At 40.9% G+C, this 22837-nt stretch overlaps 1 protein-coding gene across 2 annotated transcripts; it reads left to right on the top strand.

Annotated features, from left to right (window-relative positions):
* Positions 1-1910: 1910 nt before the first annotated feature.
* On the top strand, positions 1911-5136 carry LOC147605317 (uncharacterized). 2 transcript variants are annotated; one of them, XM_086794202.1, is made up of 4 exons: positions 1911-2157; positions 3304-4311; positions 4525-4677; positions 4831-5136. In XM_086794202.1, exons 1-4 carry the CDS (start codon positions 2095-2097, stop codon positions 4909-4911), a joined length of 1305 nt encoding a protein of 434 aa, XP_086650328.1. In that variant the 5' UTR covers positions 1911-2094; the 3' UTR covers positions 4912-5136. The 2 variants fall into 2 exon arrangements, with proteins under 2 accessions (XP_086650328.1, XP_086650329.1); XM_086794203.1 differs by having other exon boundaries at positions 1912-2157; positions 3304-4299.
* The last annotated feature ends 17701 nt before the right edge of the window (positions 5137-22837 follow it).

Here is a 22837-nt window from a genome sequence, read left to right as displayed (position 1 = left end):
AGGTAGATGCATGCAAACCAAACATTTTCAAGAAGATTCATGGACTTCTAATAAGTTGATTTGCCTTTTCATTTCTTCAGAATTTCTAAAATTAGCCTTAAGCAACTTAATTAGTATTAATTTTATTTATACTATCAAGTACTTAGTTTGCTTCAAGATATTGATACATAAAATTCTACCCAATAATAAATCCTAACAATTACCCTATGGCCTATATACCCGATAATGACTACCTTTAATTCTTATTGTTATAAATGTACTTCTTCATATACCAAAACTGACATTAAGTGTTGAAATGTAAATATACTAATGGCAAACCCCTATAACCTTATTAAGAATTCAATTTTTATATTTCTTATGATTCTACTCCCCTAAAACCTTTCTTATCATTCCACTCTCTAAACTCTTTTGAATTTGCTCCAAAATCACTCAAATGTAAAAACCATGCAAATACCACTTCATTTAAAAAGTCAGCCCCACCCATCTCTTAACACGTTAGCATGTTGATATTCATGGACCAACATTGAAGAAATGTAGGCATGCATGCATCACGATGCGGTGTTGCTCCATTTCCTTGCGAACAAAATAAAAATTGTGCTTCCATTACATTACTTTCATGTGCAAAACGTTGTAATTCAATTTAACATTCCATTAAAAAATGAAGTGATATTATGCATAAAATGATGATCATTGATTTGGTTTCTTTTGTATTTTATCATGAGATACTAAACACTCAGTATTGTAAGGATTTTGATTATGTTTGTTGGAAGATTTTTAGATATATAGAATGATCATGTTGCAATCTCCTATTTTTGACTATGAGTTTGATGAGATGAGACAAGCGATTTAAAGATAAGTTATGAAACTTTTGACCACATAATATGTATTCCAAATAGCATGAACTACATGAAAAGGTTTGGATCTAGTACATGCACGTACGCATGCTCTTTGATATGCTTGAGTTCACTAGGGGACCACAACATAGGAAGCCTTCACTTTGCTATGGCTATGGACAATGGTTCTTGTCAAAGATATGGTGTTCAAATAAAGGTCAGTTGTCCTTTACAGACACTAAATCAAATATGAAAACCCTTCGAGCTTTTCAAGTGGGGACCACACATGAGCAAGAGTTTGTCAATCAAGGAATTGATTTGTGGGTACATTAAAAGAGATTCGCAAGAGATAAGCTCTCGAACATTTTAAAGAAAGTGTAAATCACCATAAAAGTGGAAGCAACAATTGGTGCTTATGGGCCAAGGGGCTTTTACATACCTACAACATGTGCAAGTAACGACTTTCTAATAGTTTTTTAACTTTTCCATGTGTGTAATTCCCTTTTAATCTCTTTACAAAAAACATTTCTTTTTTGAGATGTGGAGGAGCTTTTGTTGTTTGATGGGAAAAGACCTTTTGGTATCCTTCAAAGCGTGTTAAAGTGAGGTGGGGGAGATGGCCTAGCGGCGGTAAGGGCACTTGCTGTACAAGGTTCAATACCCGCCCCCTTCTCCCGTACGGTTCGTCAATTTCGTCTCTAAAATTACGCTCGCAATACAAATAAAAACAAAAATAAAACTTCTTAAATTGCACTTTTAGAGGAGGAGGGAGTTTGAGTTCTCCTTTCCAAAAGGCTTTTGTGTTGGTGGGGAAAGGCCTTATAGGTAGGGAGTGTCCTTCTTTGGAGAGTAGAACCCTTGTGCATGAGCATGCATGGGCAAGGAGCTTATTTTTGAAGTGTAAAAAAAAGGCCTTTTTTTTTTGTACTCGAAGTGAAGTAAAATAAGATTGGGTGACAGAAAAAGGCTGCCAGTTGACACACACCAAACAAAACTAAAGAAAGAAAATATCGCCTAAAAGTGGATTATCAATAAAAACAAGTATAATTTAGTTAATAACACAAAGTTTTTCATGTAGTTGAACTGTAGTGGAAAATGCCTTTCCTACACTCGATTCAAAACAGTAGCCTCTTTCTTTGCTTCTTTCCAATAAGCCCCTGCACTCCATGAGTGCGCATTAATTATAGCCCGCTCAGAGGACAATTATAGCTCCTCTAGAAGACAATTATAGCATAATTAGCTTCAATTCTGCTCCAAAATTATGTCCCCTGACGGTGATTCGTACTCCACAATGTGGTCTCTTGCTGACTGCAGTTCTAAATTGGTGAGTAACTGCATCATTTCTCAAGAAAATTCGCACGAATTAACCTGCAATTTCTTGCATAGCCCTGTGACCCAGAAGGAGGCCAGAAGTAAACCCATCATAATCAGTACTAATCCGTTTTTAATTCTTTCAATGCATGCTTCTCTACACTCTGTATGTAATCACAGAAGATTACTATAAAATTGCAGGCTACAAGGTGCAGATCACGAATTTAATACTCTAGAATTGAGCTGTTGGCAGAACTTGTTAATTAGGTTGTTAAACTATGATTAGTTGAATCTTTGATCTTTAGCATGGACAGAAAATGTGCATGCAAGTACTTGAAGGGTGCATGTGAGCATCTTCTGCTTTGTGAGCTTTCGTGGCACCACAAATTACACTAGTGGGTTGATGCTCAAACCTTAAATTAGCAGTTTAATTTGGAACTAATTTATTTTTCATTTGTGGGTTGGTAAGTTACACTGTTTTTTCCACATGACAAAATGTGTTGATGATGGGTCCGATGCTATTCTGACATAGCAGTATGTGGTTTTTCTAGCTTGACTTCACAAATTATGCTAATGATGGGTTTTTTTAACACAATAGAATGTTCTGATAATGGATTTTCATGGGTTTTACAACAGAAAAGAATCTGCTAATGATGGGTTTTGATGGGGGTCTCTTCACATAACAAGATGTGCTGAAGAAGGGTTTGATGGGTTTTGTACATAGCGATGTGCCGCTCTACATGGTGCTCCTCTTGCCCTTGTGACTCACCCATACTTGCGCAGCATCCCCTAAGCCCATGCGGCACCCCCCCCGTCGATGATGTGGCCATCCCGTGGCTTTGTCGCCGCTTTTCTCTAATGCCATCATGGGGTCGCTCGTGCCACCGTGGCATTGCTTGACATTTTCTGTGCCTGGTGATGGGCTTGATGTGGTTTAAACTCATAGAAAAATGTGCCTGATGATGGGCTTGCTGGGTTTGATGGGTCTTAACACAAAGAAGAATGTGCTAAAGATGTGTTTCACACAGAAGAAGATGCTGATAATGGGGTCACATAAATTGATGTGTTAATGATGGCTCTTATGTACACAGAAATGCGATGGCTTCGATGGGTTCTTGGCACATGTAGTTAATCTGCTAATGATGGGGTTTATTGACAGGAGAATGCAAATTTGGAGGAGCCAGGCCAAGATGTAAGGAGAGAGGAGCATCTACAACAAATGTTGGACACCATCACAGACTCAGGAGGTGCAAAGGTGGAGGAAAACTCATTGTTGTTAGATTTACCTGTGGGCACTGTCGACAGCTCGTCAATATCTGACTGTGTGATTGACCCCCCCTCTACAACACCACCATCGTCGTCGTCATCCACACGTCTCAACTTTCCATCTTTGAGCTCAAACTCTGTGGTCTTTTCTGATAATCTGAGTGAAGAAAATCTCTCTGCTGTCAATGTTGTTGATAACACGCCCGACTTCATTCCGTTTAGATTTTCCTCTAAAGAGCTTGACCTGCCCTGTTCCCTGCAAAGAGCCCTCTCATCGAGTCTCATCATGTCTGAACTCACTGATAATGAAAAATTAGTCCCATCATTAACATGCCCTTCAGACTTCTCCCCCCCTCTAGCACCATGCTTTCAACCCAAAAGAGCCTCAAATCCTCTTGAAAACCCTCAATCAAACTTGTTGATCAACCCTAAACACGATCATTTTCAGGTCTCATCTCCCTTCTTAACCACTTTTAACCACCCAAAAGAGCCTCTAGCCCATGGCCCTTTATGTGTCACACCTGATGAATTGACTATCAATGGCATTGTTGCACAAGAAATCATTGGAAATTCCTCTCTAGGAGGATACCCCAAAACCACTCTCACGCTAACTGATTGCTCCGATTTGCTTGGCAGCAGCAGGCAGCACCGCCCACCACCACCAGTCCAAGGGAACTTACCTTTACATGTGCTTCAGGGGTCTGGACACCTTCCCACCATACAAAGGTGTCATAGTAGCAATGTTTTAGATGTTTGCAGACACTTTCCTCTTCCAAATCCCACTATCAATGATGAATTTTTGTCAACGTGCGTACCGTCGATCCTGTACGGTGAGCCAAAACTACCAGAGTTTGAGAGGACATCTCTTTACAAACCCAGGGATTTGAAGGTAGCACGCCAAGTCCCTGTCTATTTGGTGATGTGCAGTATACACCTTACTCATGCATTTATACTCATTAATCATGGTTTTGTTATTGCTTATACACATAATCAGAGTTAACTGCCTACACTTGAGGGCATGAAGGTTGGCAACACACTATAGAATGGGCATTCGATTATATTATGTATGATGGCACATGCCATGGGTTGGCATAATTAACATGTATGTTTCCAGGACCTTACTCTTGATGGAGTCGATATGTTAAGTGAAGCCCAGCACTCCAGCACAGCACAAGACTTTCATCAGTACACCAAGGAGGAGAAGGAGAAGAGGATTGACCGTTACCGACAGAAGCGCAATGAGAGGAACTTCAACAAGAAAATCAAGGTACAAGTGCCTACCTTCACACATCTCGTTTACACATAGGGTCACATAATGACTTGAGATGGTCCCTTAAAATGATTGATCAGTGAATGTCTTAAGATGGACTATGTTTGAAACTGACTTGACTGTTTCTTTTCCATGGTGATGGCATTGCAGTATGCCTGCAGGAAAACCCTAGCCGACAGCAGGCCCCGGATCAAAGGCCGCTTTGCGAGGACCGAGGACACAGAGGCATAGACCTAAATGCAAGCATGACATAGCATCATGTGATTGGGGTGTTGATGTTTTCCCTCTTTCACATCTCTCAAAATTAAAGCTCCTAATTAGATTGTCTAAAAGCAGCAGCTGTGTGCAGCTGCTAATAAGGGAGTGAATATTGAATCAGCGACTTATGTGCTCTCCATGTAGAAGCAGAGGATTAAGTAAAATTCTCATTGTTCAATAAAGGCTTTTATTCTTCTATTCATGAGGGACTGCAATAGCACAAGCGTAAATAGAAGCTTGCAATTAATAATGTATCTCCTGTGCGTCCACAAAATAACACTCTGCTTCTCTGAGACATCTTCATGTAATGTAATGGTATTACTACTGCATACACTCACATGATTGAATTAATTTTTTATTGTAGATCATTTTCTTTCAGTTTTGACGTGGCTATTTTGATCTTTTCTTTTTTCTCTCCCCCCCCCCCTTTTTTTTTCCCCAAGAGACATTACTCACACCACCCCATCTTGTGGAGCTAGGGGAGGGGGAGATTCGAACTCGCACCATCCTTGGCTAGAGTTTTCACCACTATAGCCAAGATGGCAGATGCCCCACCCCTTATTCTCATCAAGTTACAAGTGTGTTTATTAAGGATCTTTTGGACGACTTAAACGTTGGGCGCATATGAGTTAAAACTCTCATAATTTGCTTCAAGTTTAGGTGGATTGGGAGAAGACCACATATGCATGATTTATGGTCTTTCATCATGTCATGGGCACAAGATTTTAGGGTGTTTGATCATTTCCTCCCCAATTGTCATGCGGGGAGGATGAGGCGCGAAACGAGCTCGTTAATGAGCATGCTAGATTCTTCATTTCTTGTGAAGTCCATGTAAGTAGCTTTGCCTTTACACTATAGTAGACATATAGTGGGCAAATGATCCCATGTTCTCACAATGTGGTGCCATCACTCTCTCTCTCTCTCTCTCTTCAAGGGTTCTTGGGATAGTCTCCTACGACGTAAAAAATATTTATTATTCCTCTTTTACTTATACTACCACTACTTCTTCTTTTTCTTCTCTCTCTCTCTCTCTCTCTCTCTCTCTCTCTCTCATAGTGGGATTCTAAGAGAAAGTTCCAAGGTTGAAGTCCAATTTTTCGCACTTTGGTACCATCATATGGATAATATTGATCTACTAGCTTGAGTATAACATTAAAAGACTCTCTCTCTCTCTCTCTCTCTCTCTCTCTCTCTCTCTCTCTCTCTCTCTCTCTCTCTCTCGATTATGCTAAAAGTATGTTGTGCCTCCCTTGCTTTTGATGATGTGGTGTGAGTTTGATGTGTTGAGGTGTGAGGCATGCAAAAACATTCTTCCTTGGCTAGCTTTTGTTTTGCAAGACCTTTAAATGTCTTCCAATGTTATACTCAGAGGACATTATCACCTCCAATAACCATATAATTGGTCTACAATAGTGTAGAACATGCCCTTATAGAATGACATTAAGCATGTCTTGTTCAATTCGTGCACCTTCATTCAGGGACATTTGTTACAATCCACTCTATGAGGATTGTGCAATAAATGATGTCTAGACATCACATCATTCCAACCAATACTCTATTATGTTGATGACCAATACTACTCAAAGAAGTACCTAGATCCTTTTTCTCCTAGCAGTAGGTGATGACACATCACTCATGAGCCAAAAAGATAATATTGACATGGGAAGTTCACGAACAGGTAGGACAAATTGAAACAAATCAAGTGGCTGACACAAATTGAAACAAATCAATGAGAAGAATGTGGAGGAGAGGGTGAGCTTAAGTTCCTTGCAAAAGCAAACTTCTTCACGTGCACACACACACATACACATACCCACACTGTTAAACGACTCTGGTTAACATTACTTTTCAAGCGTAGCTACGCTCATTGTAACTCATCTTTTGCAACCGCGCAAAAAGCACTTAATGTAAAAGAGACATGGGATGCCCGAATTTACGACTTGTGTAATGCCGGTCATAGGAAAGAGTTGTACATAGAGCTAGGAAGACTAGTTGCCCCCAATTGTAAATGGGTGGTTGACCATTATAACAGCGCTTAATGTAAAAGAGACATGGGATGCCCGAATTTGCGACTTGTGTAATGCCGGTCATAGGAAAGAGTTGTACATAGAGCTAGGAAGACTAGTTGCCCCCAATTGTAAATGGGCGGTTGACCATTGTAAACTATGAGCTCTTGTATATAAGACATTTGATGAAATATTAAAAGGGACAATCCCATTAGTCTCATTTGAGTTTTGCCTCTCTCTCTCTCTCTCTCTCTCTCTCTCTCTCTCTCTCTCTCTCTCTCATGAGCTTGTGGATGTATGCTTACTTGTTGTGCTTACATGCTTGATTGTTGGTGTGTGCTTGTAGGGATGGTGGTCCTCTAATTTATCTCCTTCTCTCCCCTCTCTTTTCTCTCTACCAAGTCCCTCTTGCATGCATGTGGCATGGAGTGAAGGTTGAGATTTCCATAGCTCCCTCCATCTTGCTCTCTACTTAGCTATTGAATCTCTACTCGGGTGACACAAGTAGAGGTGGAGCGAGCCCCTAGCGGCTTCACATCGAACAGTTAACCCTCATTAGGGTTGGCTAAGTGCACCTCTCCGAACTCGACCCTTGTAGTACATGTTGTTTCTCTCTCTCTCCCTCTCTCTTGTGTGCAAGGTAGTATGTTAGGACTAACATCTTTGGCGCCGCTACCGGGGATTGCATTTAGCTTAGGGTCCTCCACTTAGTTTATTTGCTAGAGTCCTTATTTGGCCCGGTTGGAGTGCAAATCCACCGGTTGCTTGCTCGAGTTTAAGCTTGTTTTTGTTTGTTGATGGTGATTCCATGGAGCAATGGAGGTCAATCGAGCATTGGAGCATTAAGGTCTTCACCAAGCGTAGGAGAAGCAAGTAAGTGTTCAAACATTGCCCTTGACATTCATGCAAATCTCTGATTTTTTGTTCTTTTTTCATCAAGTTTGCACCATTACGTAGTTAACCAATTAATCTTAATTAGTTAGGTTTCATTAAGCATTGTAGGCATCAATAAATAGCTTGAGACTAGCTCTAGCTCTCTAATGAATAAAAAATCTAAAAAATTAGTAGGAAGATACCTAAAATTGTAAGAATTTGAGGGGGAAACAAGGCGAAAATCACATTCTGCAGGCTTTTTTGAGAAGCGAACGACCGTTCCTTGCACAGGCCATGGTCGTGGTACTTGTGCCATGCCCGTTCCATTCTCTTTGGCCAAATCTGGGAAAATCTCCAGCCTTGAATGCAGAAGTTAGCATTAAAAATAGAATAAGTGCATTAAGTGGGCATAAAGTGCTTTTAATTGCATTCAAGAAAGTAGGTACAAGTGCACTGTCAGGGAATATAGTAGGTGGCTATCAGACCTATAGCCTTAACTTCCTTGAAAAATCTGAAAAACCTCTGAAATCTAACAGTGGCACGGCCGTTCCATCTATGCCATGGACATTCCTTCTTGAAGGGCACGCCTGTCCAAAGTCTTTATCTCGTTTGCCACGTTCGTGTCAGTTTTGCCACACCTGTGTCATTCCCTTTGCCCCAGCTTCAGAAAGCATACAGTCGTTCTACTTGTGCCACTCCCATACCAGTTGTCCTGTCTAAAGCGTGCGCCCATGGCAAACTTGCCATGCCCGTACCATTCACCTGTTTGCCACAATCGTACCTTCTCCATTTGAAAGCGCATGCCCATTTCTTCTTGAAGCCACACTCGTGTCTTTCAAGAAGCGTACACCCGTGCCATCTGCTCCCTGAGAAGCATACGCCCATTCCTTTCAGAAGCATATGCCCGTACCATCCCAAAGCGTACGGCCGTACCATTCCCCAAAAAAAAACACACAGATTGTTCATAGGGGGTTCTGCACAGTAGTTCCACACTTCCATGCACCTACGTTCGGGTAAATTGGTGCGAAAAAACCCTCTTTTTGACAACGTAAACTTTCCTGAAGCTCCCTCACTCATAAGGTCAGACCCATCGGTCAATACCGTGTGGAGCCAAACGGTGCTCATCTTTGACAGCACCACTGAGAGCAAAGACCATCCTAGCACGGAACGAGAAACTCTTGACCTCGAGACAGGAGAGCCCGAACCTCAATGTATGGACATACCACCAATCCAAGAGCAAGATCCTACCTCTCCCACACATTCACAGAGAAGCATTGCTTCGAGGCTCCACAATTTTATCCTGGGAAACACACAGTTAGACGAGCCACAACCCAGGGCGAGAGGTATGAAACATCCACAAGAAAGTGAGCCCAAGCCGTCTCTAGATCCTAGAGCGGAAATAGGGCAGAGCGAAAGTCAACCACTAGTCTAGAGAGCCATGCCTGTCTCAGGAGTGGCTAATTCATACAAGGCTCAAAGACATGTACAAAACCTAGGGCCAAGTCCATCTTCTCAAGGTCCGAAAACATCATACTTGAGAGAAAGGGTCTACCCGGGCCCATCACATCAACCCAGTCCACTCGTATATCAATAGTACCCACCATAGGGAGCATACCCTCTCCATCCATGGCAGGGCTTAGCCATGGAAATAGGGAGGTGGGTGGCTACGGGCATCATGCCCCCAGCACCAGGGCAACCCACACTACGACCCAAATTAGAGCGAAATAAACCCGCAAACATCTCAAAGCTGATCACTAAATTTTATGTAAAGCCCTTGCACCATAGAAAGAGTGAAGGAACTAGCCAATGTTGTGGGGCCTTGCCTCACCGCACTCAAGAGCATAAATAGCTTAAATCGAGAGGTTAATATGCCATAACCTAGCCTACAATTGCATAAAAGGGATGTGTCACTCACCTCGTTGATTGCTTGCGCTCAGATTCTTGTAGGAGAGCCTGTTGTTGCTGCACAGCCACACTCCAAACTCCACTCCAATGCCGCCCGTTGCACTCCAATGAAAGCTCGACCCTCCTCTCTCACTCAATCACACACTCACTCTCTCACACACATGTAAGCAAGCACACAAGAACTGATAAAAGCTTCGATAAATACCCTTCATGTTTGTATAGTTCCAAGCAAACATATCCTTGTATGTTGTGAGCAATTATCTCAATTCATCCTCTAGCTCCTGCTCTAGCTTTGCACTCCCCCTTATAGCCTAGGGTTTGTCCTGTGGGTTCATCCTCATTACCCAGATTGATGTCAATGAGTTTCCTTCTCTAGCTTTTCACTCCCCTTTATAGCCTAGGGTTTGTCATGTGGGTTCATCCTCATTACCCAGATTGATCTCAATGAGTTTCCTCCGAAACACTCAAGTGATGCTTCCTACCTTCTTTTTCTTCTTTCTGGAAAACCACTTTGGCTTCTTCTTTTGATAGTGGGTCTTTGGGCTTCTCTATTTTAACCCCTGACTCTGTGTTGCTTTCATCTGCTTCTTGTGCCACTAGCTAGATTGTCAATATATTAGGATTATATTTTTGAATTATCTTTTCCATGTCCACCTCAAACAGTGATAAACGATCCAGATTTTCCCTCATGATCTTCTCCTCTTCATCATCCTCTAATCAGGAGGTGCTTGTGGTTTGGAATTGTTTAAAGACTAGCTAATTGTATCATCCCACTAACCTAAAGGGGTCCTCAAAGGTGGCTTTTCTAAAAATCGATCTTGCCAAATTAACACATCAAACCACATAGAAAGCTAAAGTAACTTCTCCCCATGGTGATGGACCTTCATTGGCTTGCAGAGGCCACCTTTAATTGACAAGATCAACCTCAAGGAAGACGTGCCCATAACAGAACATGTATAGAATGAACCCAAATTATGCAAGATAGGTGAAGAAAGAAATGGATAAGTTACTCAAGGTAGGATTCATTTATCCCATAGAAAAATTAGAATTGTTGTCACCCATTGTGATGGTGCTAAAGAAGAAATATGGGAAGTTGAGAGTATATATTGATTATAGAAAATTAAATGTGTCCACAAATGCAAATCCTTTTTCTGCTACTATTTATTGATTCACTTTTGGATAAAGTAGAGCAGGACATGAAATGTACTCATTCCTAGATGGATTTAGTAGGTTACAACCAAGTTCTAATGGCTCCAAAAGATCAGGAGAAGAATGTATTTGGGAGGGGGGGATTTTCATCAAATGTAATGACCTTTTCCTCAAGAATACACCAACAACTTTCAATGAATGGTGCAAGAAATATTTGGCGAATACCTCACCACATTTATGAGGGTGTTTATTGATAATTTTAGTGCGTTTGGAAAGAAGTCCGAGCATTTGCATCATCTAATGCTATATCTAGAAGTTGACGATTTTAGCATGTTTGGAAAGAAGTCCAATTGCATCACCTAATGCTATGTCTAGAAAAGTATCAAAAGGAAAGACTACGTATGAGTCTAGTAAAGTGTGCATTTATAGTACCACTAGGCCATATGGTGTCAGCAAGTGGCTTAGGTGGTCGATCCAGCCAAGGTAGAGTTGACTTTGAAGCTATAAGCTCACTAAGGAATGTCAAAGAACTTGCTCAGTTTCTTGGCCAAATCAAGTGGCATAGTAGGTTCCTAAGGTTTCTAGCAGATGTTACAATGCGACTTTATTGTCTGTGTGCTTGGTCCATAGGATATTAGGAAGCATTCCAAAATCTAAAGAAGATGCTTGCATCTACAACCATCCTACATAAACCTAACTTTGCGCTGACCTTTCATGTATTGTGTGGCCCCATTGGGAGTGCAATGATGTGTATGAAGCACAAAAATGTCGGTTCCGGTAGTGTATTATATGCAGTAATAGACTTGCAACAAAGGCAGAAAGAAACTAGTCTACCACCATAGAGAAAGAAACTAGTCCACCACAGAGAAAGAAGCAATGTGAATGATCTGTTCTATCAAAGAAGTTTAGCTATTGGATAATCCTTTTGAATTTCATGTGGCTCACAAGGTTTTGTACCCCTTCTCTTCTAATTTTTTCTTTTCTTCTTTTTCCCTTCTCATTGAAGCGTAACCCTAACCTTAGCTGAACTACACAAAAACCCTAATATAGAGTTTTGATGGAGAGATATGCATTAAAACTCTCTATTAGGGTGTCTGTGTAGTTCATCTAAGGTTAGGGTTAAGCTTTAATAAGAACGAGAAAAGAAGGAATCAATAAGTTTTCTATGTTATACAAAAGCTTTCACTAAGCTTTCTATTAAGATTGGGGTTTTGTATATGCTTTCTATTAGGGTTAGGATTAGGATTATTAATAATTTATTTTCTTTATTTGGTTTAATTTTATAGATTAGGGTTATTAATACTTTATTTTCTTTCTTAATACTTTATTAATACTTAATACTTTATTAGGATTAGGATTATTAATACTTTATTTTCATTATTTGGTTTAATTTTATAGAGTATGTACACATACAAGCCTCATAAGGTAAGAGACCTCTCTCTTTTATGTTTCCTCTCTTATGCTTCTACATGTTGTAGGGTTTGTAAGTTTTAGGGTTTATTATTATTTTCCCCTCTATGCATAGCCTTTTGAGAGTGGGCAGAATGTTTACATTGAATGTAAACATGCCTGAAGTGAGTGCTGCGATGTTTGCAAATGGTTCAGGAATTGTTGCAGACGCAGACATTTGGCATAAAAGAATTGGACATGTGAATGTGCAGAGAATGAAGTCTATGTAGACTAAAGGAATTGTGACAGAGCTGCCAAAGTTTGAAGTTGAAGGTATGCAAAAAATATGTGAAGCATGCCAATTTGGAAAGCAAACAAAGCAAGAAATGCACTAGATGTTGTGCATTCAGATGTATGGGGTCCTACAAAGACCATGTCTATGGGAGGCTACAGGTATTATGTGACATTTATTGATGACCACAAAAGGAAAGTGTGGGTATATTTCATGAAGGAGAAGAGTGATGTGTTCACTCATTTTCAGAATTTCAGAGTTATGGTTGAAAAGCAAATAGGGAAACATGTAAAGTGCTTAAGGTCAGATGGAGGGGGAGAGTACTACTCCAATGAGTTTTCTGAATTTTTGTAGAAGAATGGTATTCAGAGACAGTTTACATGCAAATACACTCCGCAGCAAAATGGAGTTGTTGAGTGGAAAAACAGGCACATTGCTGAGATTGCACGAGCATTGATGGGAGAGAAGAATATGTCGCATAGCTATTGGGCTGAGGCTGTTTCTACAATAGTTTACATCATGAATAGGACTCCAACTGTAGCTATACATGATGTAACTCCAGAGGAGAGGTTTACTAGCAGAAAACCTAATTTGTCTCATCTGAAAGTCTTTGGATGCATTGCATATGTGCATGTGCTAGATGAGCTGAGAACTAAGATGGATCCAAAAGCTGAAAATGTGTGTTTATTGGGTATTCCCTTGAGCAAAAAGGATACAGGTGCTATAACCGTGCTACACGTGAGTTGAGGGTAAGCAAGGATGTTGTTTTTTATGAGATGAGCAGCTGGTATATTGCTGAAAAAGAAGCTATTAGGACTGATGTGAGTGGAAATGTGGTTGCGTAGAATGCAAGTCAGCAATCACAGTCTTTGAATGAACCAGGAGAGTCCTCATCTAGTAGTTCAGTTGATAGACCATGGAGTGGCAGGCTGCATCATAATACCAGTCTTGCAAATGTGATTAGTACATCACATAAAGGCAAAGAGAAAGTGGTTGAGCCCCTTAGTATGCCTGACATTTCTACAGGGCATTCTCATGTTGATGGAGAGTCTAGTGGCTCAGAGATGAGCCTTGATGAGGATCTTGGGATACCAGCTATGAGAACACCTGGTGTAAAGAAGGCTATGGAAGCCATGAATGCAAAGCTATGAAGATCTGGGAGAGTGAAGAATCCTGTGCAGAGGTTTATCTATGATGGTTATGTGGCACATCACTATGCATACATGGCAAAAGTTGTGCAAGTTGTAGAGCCCACATGCATTGATGAGGCTGTGGAAAATGTGTGTTAGGAGAAAGCTATGGATGAGGAGATGGATGCACTATATGGAAATGAGACGGGATTTAGTGCAATTGCCTGAAGGCAAGAAAGCCATTGGATGCAAGTGGGTGTGTAAAGTAAAACATAATAGTGATGGAAGCATAAGCAGGTACAAGGCTAGATTGGTAGCCAAAGGATATGCGCAGACATATGGCATTAATTATGAGGAAACTTTCAGCCCAGTTGCCAAGATGGCAACAGTGAGAGTTGTGATAGCAGTGGCTGCGTCAAAGCAATGGTCTTTATATCAAATGGATGTAAAGAATGCATTCTTGCATGGGGACTTGCAGGAAGAGGTGTATATGTTGCAGCCACCTGGTTATGAGGATGTGAGTCACCTCGAGCATGTTTGCAAGTTGAAGAAAGCCTTGTATGGCTTAAAACAAGCACCAAGAGCATGGTCTGACAAGATTTCTGAATATCTTATCACTATTGGCTTTCATGTAGCGAATGCAGATTTCTCGCTGTATGTGAGACACAGTGTGATAGAGGGGTTGTGCTTGTTGTCATCTATGTAGATGACCTGATCATTACGGGGGACCATGATGCAGAGATCTTTGATGTAAAGATCTTGCTTAGACAGAAGTTTGAGATGAAGGATCTGGGGGAGCTCAGATATTTCTTGGGCATTGAGGTGATTAGGTCACCACATGGTATTGGTTTACTACAGAGACAGTATGGGTTGGACATGTTGTCCAAGTATGGTATGAAAGGCTCTAAGCCTATCTTAGTGCCATTGGATCAGAATGGCAAGTTGAGTGCAAAGTCAGGAGAGATTTTGGACATGTCCAAGTATATGGTATGAGAGCCTATCTCAGTGCCATTGGATCAGAATGGCAAGTTGAGTGCAGAGTCAGGAGAGATTTTGGAGGATCCTACTATGTATAGGCGCATAGTAGGAAGCTTGATCTACATGACGATCACCAGGCCAGAATTGAGCTATGCTATTGGGTTGGTGCGTCAATTTATGTAGGTTCCTTGAAAGTCGCATTTGGATGCATTGAGACGCATACCGAGGTATGTGAGGTCTACTTTGCATTGTGGACTATTTTATGAAATTGGGATAGAGATATGTGTACATGGGTACACAGATGCTGATTGGGCTAGTAGTATCTCAGATAAAGATCTACTAGTGGCTTCATGTTTTCTTTGGGGAGTGCTGTTGTGACTTGGAGCAGCAAGAAGCAGCCTACGGTTGCTCTATCTAGTACTACAAAGGCCGAGTACAGAGGTGCTGCTATGGTAGCATGTGAGGTAGCTTGGTTGAGAAAGCTACTTGTTGCTTGCAGATTTGGGTCTATCAATGGATAGACAAGTTGTCATTTTCTGTGACAACATTAGCAGTATACAGTTAGCCAAGAACCCAGTTTTTCATGCTTGCACGAAGCATATAGAGGTCCACTACCATTTTGTCAGAGAGAAGGTTTTGGCAGGAGATGTTGACCTTGTTTATGGCAGCACAAAGGATTAGGTCGCTGACATCTTCACCAAAGCATTGGGTATAGAGAAGCTCCACAAATTCAAGGCTTCGCTTGGTGTACATGAGATGGAGTTGAGCTTGAGGGGGAGTGTTGAGATATCGAGCTCATCTAGTGAGGCGGTGGACACTGATGACCCGCCTGAGGGATAAGCCCCACACTTACACCACTAGCATGGTTGGTGAGATCATGGGTGATATGTAGCCAGTGGGATGACAGGCTATGTGATAGCCATTCTAGAGACTGGCATAGTTATAGCGCCAGCTCATTTAGTTGGTTTCACACTATCGAGAACCCTAGTATGTATTTGGTTGAGTACTCTTATCTTTGTATATGGTGTGTTGAGTGTTGTGTGAAGAAGAAGATTTTCAGCCTCTCACCTCGTGTGTTCTCTTTTAGGGTCTTGTGAGTGTGTGTGTGTGCTTGCAAGAGCTCAAGCTCTCTTCTCCCTTGCATCTTTTCAGTTCAGGCGTGAGGCGCCCGGGTTGGAGGACCATGGGCGGTCGAGCTAGTGTGGGCAAAGCACGCCACTATATAAGCCCGACATTGTGGACACGTATCCACATTCCACTATGGTTGGGTGATGACTAGAGCTCGAGACCCCCTTGGCTATGGCGGCTACTTCGGTGATATGACAAAAGGTGACAAGGAGCCCACAAGCTTTGAGTAAGAAAAGATTTGTTAAGTCACCAGACGCAAGCTTAACGAAGTCAAGGATGAGATAGAGAAGGAAGCCAAACTTAAAAAGCTCACCAGAAGCAAGCTCAACAAAGTCAAGGATGAGATAGAGAAGGAAGCCAAACTCAAAGAGCTCACTAGACACAAGCTCAACGAAGTTGTCAAGGATAAGACAAAGAAGGAAGCTAAACTCAAGAACTCATCGAGCCTCAGCAAGAGGAAGATCTAAAGACTTTCAAGTATTACAACATGGGGAAAAGTCATACACAGTGAGAAGGCTCAAAGAAGCTTGGATGGAGAGCTTCATATGATGGCCTCATAGAGGTCAAAGAAGTAAATCCCACTGCCCTTGTTGGTAAAGAACCTAAAACACTCTTTATCTCCAAAGACCTCACTCCTAAGAGAAAAGGAGTATTGATAGCCTTGCTCAAAGCATTTTAGGATGTTTTTTTTTGAGAAATACACTAATATGAAGGGAATTCCACCAAAAGTGGTGAGACACACTATCACTTTCCATGAAGGTGTAAAACCATCTAAAATAGAGAGCCTATCACTTTCCATGAAGGTGTAAAACCATCCAAAATAGAGAGCCAATATGGATAATAAGTCAAAGAAGAGTTATGCAAGCTCATCGACATGATATGAAGCACACCGAGTGGCTCTCATTGTTGATAGTGATAAAAAGAATGAAAAAAAATCGTAGAGTGTGCGTTAACCTCAAAAATGTTTATACCACCATAGTTCGTGATCATTATCCTTTTCCTTACACACCAATAGAAAGAGTCACCAAATTATAGCTTCTTAGACTACAACCAAGTGATGATCGAGCCAGATTGATCAAATACACTATAACATTTACTATAGAGTGGGGAACCTATGCTTGTCACATCATGTCATTTGGCTTTTTACCAATGCCCTCATGCAACCTTCCCCAACACTTAATGTACCAACTTTCTTCTTCAATAGGTATGTTAAGACAATGCACAAAAAGAAACATACTCAAAGATCAATGAACCATTGTATTGTTTAATTCATGATTACATTTCTTGCCTTCTCGCCGTGAGAGAGAGGTGATGGTGGTTATGATATGAAAAGGTGCAATTGAATGGGCATATTTCCCTAAGGTCTAATCACCATATAATTATGGAAATGTCCATGCTAATCCCTAATCTAGTGTATGAGTGATGTGTCCACGAACACCTAGCGCACCCAGTGGGTCAGACGCCAATCTAAAGTGTAAATGCCTAATCTAGTGTATAAGTAATGTGTCCACTAACACCTAGCACACCTGGTGGGTTAGATGCTAATCCAAAGTGCAAATCCACATAAATGCCAAGGAATTCCAAAAATGAAATCCCATGAGGTAAAAGTAATACCATGCTACATCATATAATATGAATAAAGATATCATCATCAAAAGAGTGATCAACATAGTCTGACACCATGAGGACTGCCTCCAAACTAGGAAAATGAGCACTAGAATCAAGTGCTAGAGCATCAACATGATCATCAACCATGAAAACATCATGTGAGATTGAGCATCACCAACATCGAGAGCATTACGTGCATCGCCAATAATCAAGCTGATTAGATAAATCTAGTCCTTGCTCCCTATGCAATGCCAAGCACAAGGAGGGCCTTCAAGAAATATATCTCCCATGTAAGCATCAAAGAATATAAACACATAGAACCATAAATGTATAATATCCACATGCCAATATCATAGAGAAATTCATGCTCTCCCGATGCAACATATAATCCATAAGCACATGCCTGAACATCCATCAATATGAACATGGAAAAATAAAGAAATCCCATCATGCCAAGAATAAGAAACCATAGCATGGATAGGCAAACCCCTTTCATGCATAAAAACATCATGAAGAATATCATCATGGACCATAATGGCATCATTGAGAATAAGTGCAACCATATTATCATCATGAATGTAATCTCAAACATCCTAGACCTCGATCACCACATCCATCACGTAGATATGGATCAAGATCAATATCCACATGAGCATCCATGCAAACCATACTATCTGCATCATAAGTGTAAAGTGCCAGATTTGGATTAAGGACATGAGCATCCAAAAAATTTGTATCAAGAAGATCATCTAAAGAATATGTGACTCAAGATCACCATGATATTAAGTTCTATGAAGGCTGCTGCCAAGGCTAAAGCTAAAGGTGTTAGGTAGGATTTAGCATGTGTGAGATTTTTGGGACAGTGTGCATGCATGGGACTGGGTGTAGCAATTAAGGGGGGCTCGATCGTGGACGTCCTCTGTTGGTCCTTTCGTTCGCCTCGCTGCTGCGTTGCATGGGGTTGTTGCATGGGGCGGCTTGGTCATGGGCGTCTCTTGTGCACGTTTTTGCTGGCTGAGGTGAGATGCAGGTCGCTCCTTTCTTCCTACGTGTTGTTTAGAGCATCCAGGTCATCTGATTAGTTGTGGTTCGATTTGTTTAGTTGCTAATCAATGGTTGTTTTTATGAGAACCCTAATTTGATGAGAACGCTTCTTTCCTATTCTGTAGATTAATTCTTACTCTTAATTTCTGTACGTTGGCCTTGTGAGGGCACGTACGGCTTAGGCACGATCTTGACTGGGGAAATAAAAGGGCACTTGTATGGTGGCTCTGGGCTTGGGAACTCACTATTGTTCTAGGCTGGGGTTGGGCTCAGTCTGTCTAATTGTTTTGGGGTTGGGTTGGGTTGGGTCTGTGTGTTGGGTTGGGGCTAAGTTGCCAATATGGCACCTTGCCGTCCTCAAGAGCTTGCAGACATCCCAAATGTAGGTAAAGACATAGCAAGCCCTTCTGCATGTCTATGGGATAAAGGGAAAGTCTTGGAGGTTAGTGCATCCACGGATGCCCGTGTGATAAAGGCAAGGGTGTGGTAGATTCAACAAATCCTCGTATTCTCACACCCCCTGAAGGAAATAAAGTGGTTAGAAATCTACATATGGTGAAGAATAGGGAAAGGTTTGTAGGTTTTGACCCTAGTGTTAACAAAACCACCAAATGCAAAAAAGTGCCGCTCGTTAAGTTAACCAGGTTGCTTGAGGTTTCTATAACTGTAGGTGTTGGGATTGGTGACATAGATATTGCATTCTAGGAACCACTGGAAGACTTTGTTCTTTCTGAATGTATTAGTGGTTTGTCTGCTCTTGAGAAGGGTGGAACATTGAATCATATCCACTTTCAAATGGTCATTAAAATAATGGCAGTTTCCTAGATCTCTGTAGGTAACCTTATCAAAAAACATCTTGCATGGGATGTATCAAAACCAATTGGGGGTATTGTCATGTGCAAGGGTTTGAAACAAGTTCACTTGCACACATTCGAAGGCATGTTGGGTTATTACATTCGAAGGCATGTTGGGTTATTACATGAAAGATATGTTTAAACCTCATTTTAAGTTTTTTTGTCACAATGTAATGGCCGAAGAAATTACAAGGGGGTGGGAGAAATATGCATTATATGGGGCTGGCGATTTAAAGAACAAAGTCTCTCTGTCGTCGCAACAAGTGAATGTATTTGACCAAGCCTATGTGTACATGGATAACTACATTCCTAATAGGCTTGGTACAACATTGGAGTCAATGCTTTTGCGCATGCTGTGCATGGGGAAATACTACGCCTCTGCCCACTGGCTGATCCCTAAAACTGGAAATGGGATGGACAAAAAAAAGCAGCCGCCACAGCATGGAAAGTGATGAAGATACCGCATCTCACTCAACTGATTGATGTTGAAAAAAATTTCTTTTTGGATTATCCTCGTTGGCAGGTATTATCCGGATGCAGATGCCGGCAATGAAGCAAATGAAGAAGATGATGGGCAGCCCAGTTCGAGAAGCAACCCCATTAATCTTGAAAGTGACGAAGATGTGTTGTTTTGTGGAGAGGGTGGTTCCTTGTATGAAGAAGGGAATCATGGATCTTTTCTAGATGGCTCCAACTATGTGCCTTTGTTCCATGCTTGCAAGACAACCAAAGATGCTATTTTCATGTGACTTTGAAGAACGAAATTGTTCGATGCAATGTAAATAGTTGTACATACTTGAAGCAAAAACCATGTACATACCCGAAGCAATAATTTTGATGAATATATGTCTATCTTTTCAATTTTTGTCAATATGCCAAATTTTTCTTAAGGTCTAATCACCATATAATTATGAAAACGTCCATGCCAATGCCTAAGCTAGTGCATCATCACTCTCCTCCATGCACCACCATCTTAGAAAGATGACCCTATAGCTCTTCTAATAAGCATTGGCTCTCGTATACACAAGTTTCGAGCCAACTTGCTATACTTTATGATGGAGTTCAATACTCTCTTGCACATGAGATCTTCATCAGCCATGGTGACTATAACAACTTGCCTCTATGCCCACAACTCTCATAATCTCCCCGAGTCTCAAAGCCGCCCTCTGATTTTCTTCACAAACATTTTCTCTCCTTTTTTGGAGATCTCCCCAAATTTCTATTAGTTAAATTATATCTTGCATTCAAACATATAGATGTGACTTGTGTGTGCCTTGAGCCTTTTTTTCCTAGGTTTGGAACTAAAAAGGGAAGAGTAGCAGATCCCTCTCTCTTCATGAGATGATCCTTCTTGTCTATAATGGATTTGCCACTCTAGCTGGACTCTGGAAGCTCAAGAAGTTCACGATACTTGCATGTGTTAAAAAGCCTTTTTAATTGGTCACCTTTACATTAGGAAAAAATTGGACTAAAAAAGGGTCCTCTTAGAAGAGCCATGCCTTGAGTTTTTGTAGAAAAAAGGAGTGTCATGGTGAAACTTGTGTATCTTACATCAAACCCCACATGTGACATACCATTAGAAAGCCCTTGTGTATCTTATGACAAACCCCCACATGTGACATACCATTGGAAATCGCTTAAAAGTAGATTATAAATCTACCACTTGCATGTATCATGGATGTCACTCATTGGAATCCACTTGTTAATGAAGAAGGCATAACTTGAGCATATCAACTCCAAATCTATTGACTAGATGCAACATGGATGGCACAATCGTCGTTGGAATCTACCTTTAGCGGAGAAGGCATAATTTGTGTATATCAACTCCAAATTTATCGAAGGTGGTAGCTTTAAAATCTACTTTTCAAGGGCTTTCCAACGGTATGTCACATGTAAAGGTTTTGATGTAAGATACATCAGGTTCCCCATGGACCTCTTTTTTCGAGTAAAGTGATGACATGTTTCTTCTTAGAGGGCCCTTTTTTGAGTCCAAGTTTTCCTAATGTAAGCTTATCTGTACACTACCTTTACACCAAATGCCCTTCATAAGAGGATACTACCTTTACACCAAATGCCCTTCATAAGAGGATACTCATATGTTATACTATAAAAAAGACCACCATGTGTCACCTGCTTCCTCCTCAATGAAACCAGCACACACCATAATTCTTTCTCTGGGATCACGCTTACATAACTCACAGACAACCTATTAAAAGATAATTCCTGCAAGACCATCCTCTTCTAACTTCTAACTACATTCAAATCTATGGATCAAGAAACACATTATCCCATGTTCAAGTAAGCAATATCTAGCTCTCTCCATATGGAGCCCATTGAGTGGACTCTTAAGTTCTAGTTCTTCTTTACTACACCACTTAAAAAGGTGAAACTTAGTGTTGTCTAACCCATGTAATACCTTTAAACCCCCAAACATCCTATCGTATGGTACTCTCGGTCAAAGACCAAGTAGTCCAGTCTAGTCTAGTCATTAAACATAGCCCTTTCCTATCTAAATCATTGTACACAAGGCTCTCCTAATGCGAAATCTAAAAGTAGGGTCCGACTGTAATAAGCACGCCCAACATTTTGAGGGATAAATTAATTAATTTATATTCTTGCAGTTTGCATTAGTGTAAAGGTGATCTAAGGAAGATGATCTCACAAGTGGCATTATGCTCTTCTCTCCCCTTCTGCCACCTTCTCCAGGACGTGCCATGCTTCCCATGGTTCCTTCGTACGAATTTTCTTTTCCCACCTTCTACGATTGAAGACCGCTTGTCAAGGGTAATACTGCTATTTTCAACATGTGCAAAGCTTTTGTTGCATGAACATGCACTTTTCCCCCCTTCTCCCACCTTCCCTCATTCTGGAAGCATTTCATTTTCCTGGTTACCGACACCTGCATATTTTCTACGTTTTGCAGGTTCTTTTGGAAGCATGGCATGTCCTGGAGCTTCTCCCACCTTCGTACGGATGCACTTCTCCCACCTCACTAAACGATTGAAGACCACCTATCAAGGGTAATACTGCTATTTTCAACATCTGCAAAGCTTTTGTTGCATGAACATGCGCTTCTTCCCCCTTCTCCCACCTTCCCTCGTTCTGGAAGCATTTCATTTTCCTTCTCTCTGTTAAGCTTTACCTTTGTGGAAGATGCGTGCAAACAAGCAGCAGCGCAAAAAGAATTTGTCTAAATATCCTGCACAAAAAGAATCGTTTCAATCACCCTTCAGTGCATTCTTTCAGTTGAGAAACCTTTTGGCTTTTTTGGGAATAAATGTAAATATATATTTTTATTTTAAAAAAAACATCAGCAGATACACTTTCTAATGGGGGTGACAAGGTGAGGATCTCCTATTCACTACCAAAAGTTTTGATAGTGACTTACAATGTTATGTACGAAATGAATTCCTTTCACTTACCTTCTCCTAAATAGGACAACCAAACTTATGATGATATTCATATATCAAGAACTTGAGTCCTCTTGTTATCGGTTTTCTTTGTTGCTTTATCTTGCACTTGTAAAATTATCAATTGCCTACA

Source organism: Cibotium barometz, chromosome 60 (assembly GCF_041138505.1).
Source record: "Cibotium barometz isolate CiBa-2024 chromosome 60, ASM4113850v1, whole genome shotgun sequence".
Classification (NCBI taxonomy): domain Eukaryota; kingdom Viridiplantae; phylum Streptophyta; class Polypodiopsida; order Cyatheales; family Cibotiaceae; genus Cibotium; species Cibotium barometz.
The sequence above is the reverse complement of the archived record's forward strand: the minus strand, read 5'-3'. Positions and strand labels throughout refer to the sequence as shown.

Excerpts from the sequence above, each read along its gene's own strand:
- LOC147605317 (XM_086794202.1), top strand. The coding sequence starts at position 2,095 with ATGTCCCCTGACGGTGATTCGTACTCCACAATGTGGTCTCTTGCTGAC. Across the intron at positions 2,158-3,303 it reads CTGACTGCAGTTCTAAATTG|GAGAATGCAAATTTGGAGGA; the intron begins GTGAGTAACTGC and ends GTTTATTGACAG. Across the intron at positions 4,312-4,524 it reads ATTTGAAGGTAGCACGCCAA|GACCTTACTCTTGATGGAGT; the intron begins GTCCCTGTCTAT and ends GTATGTTTCCAG.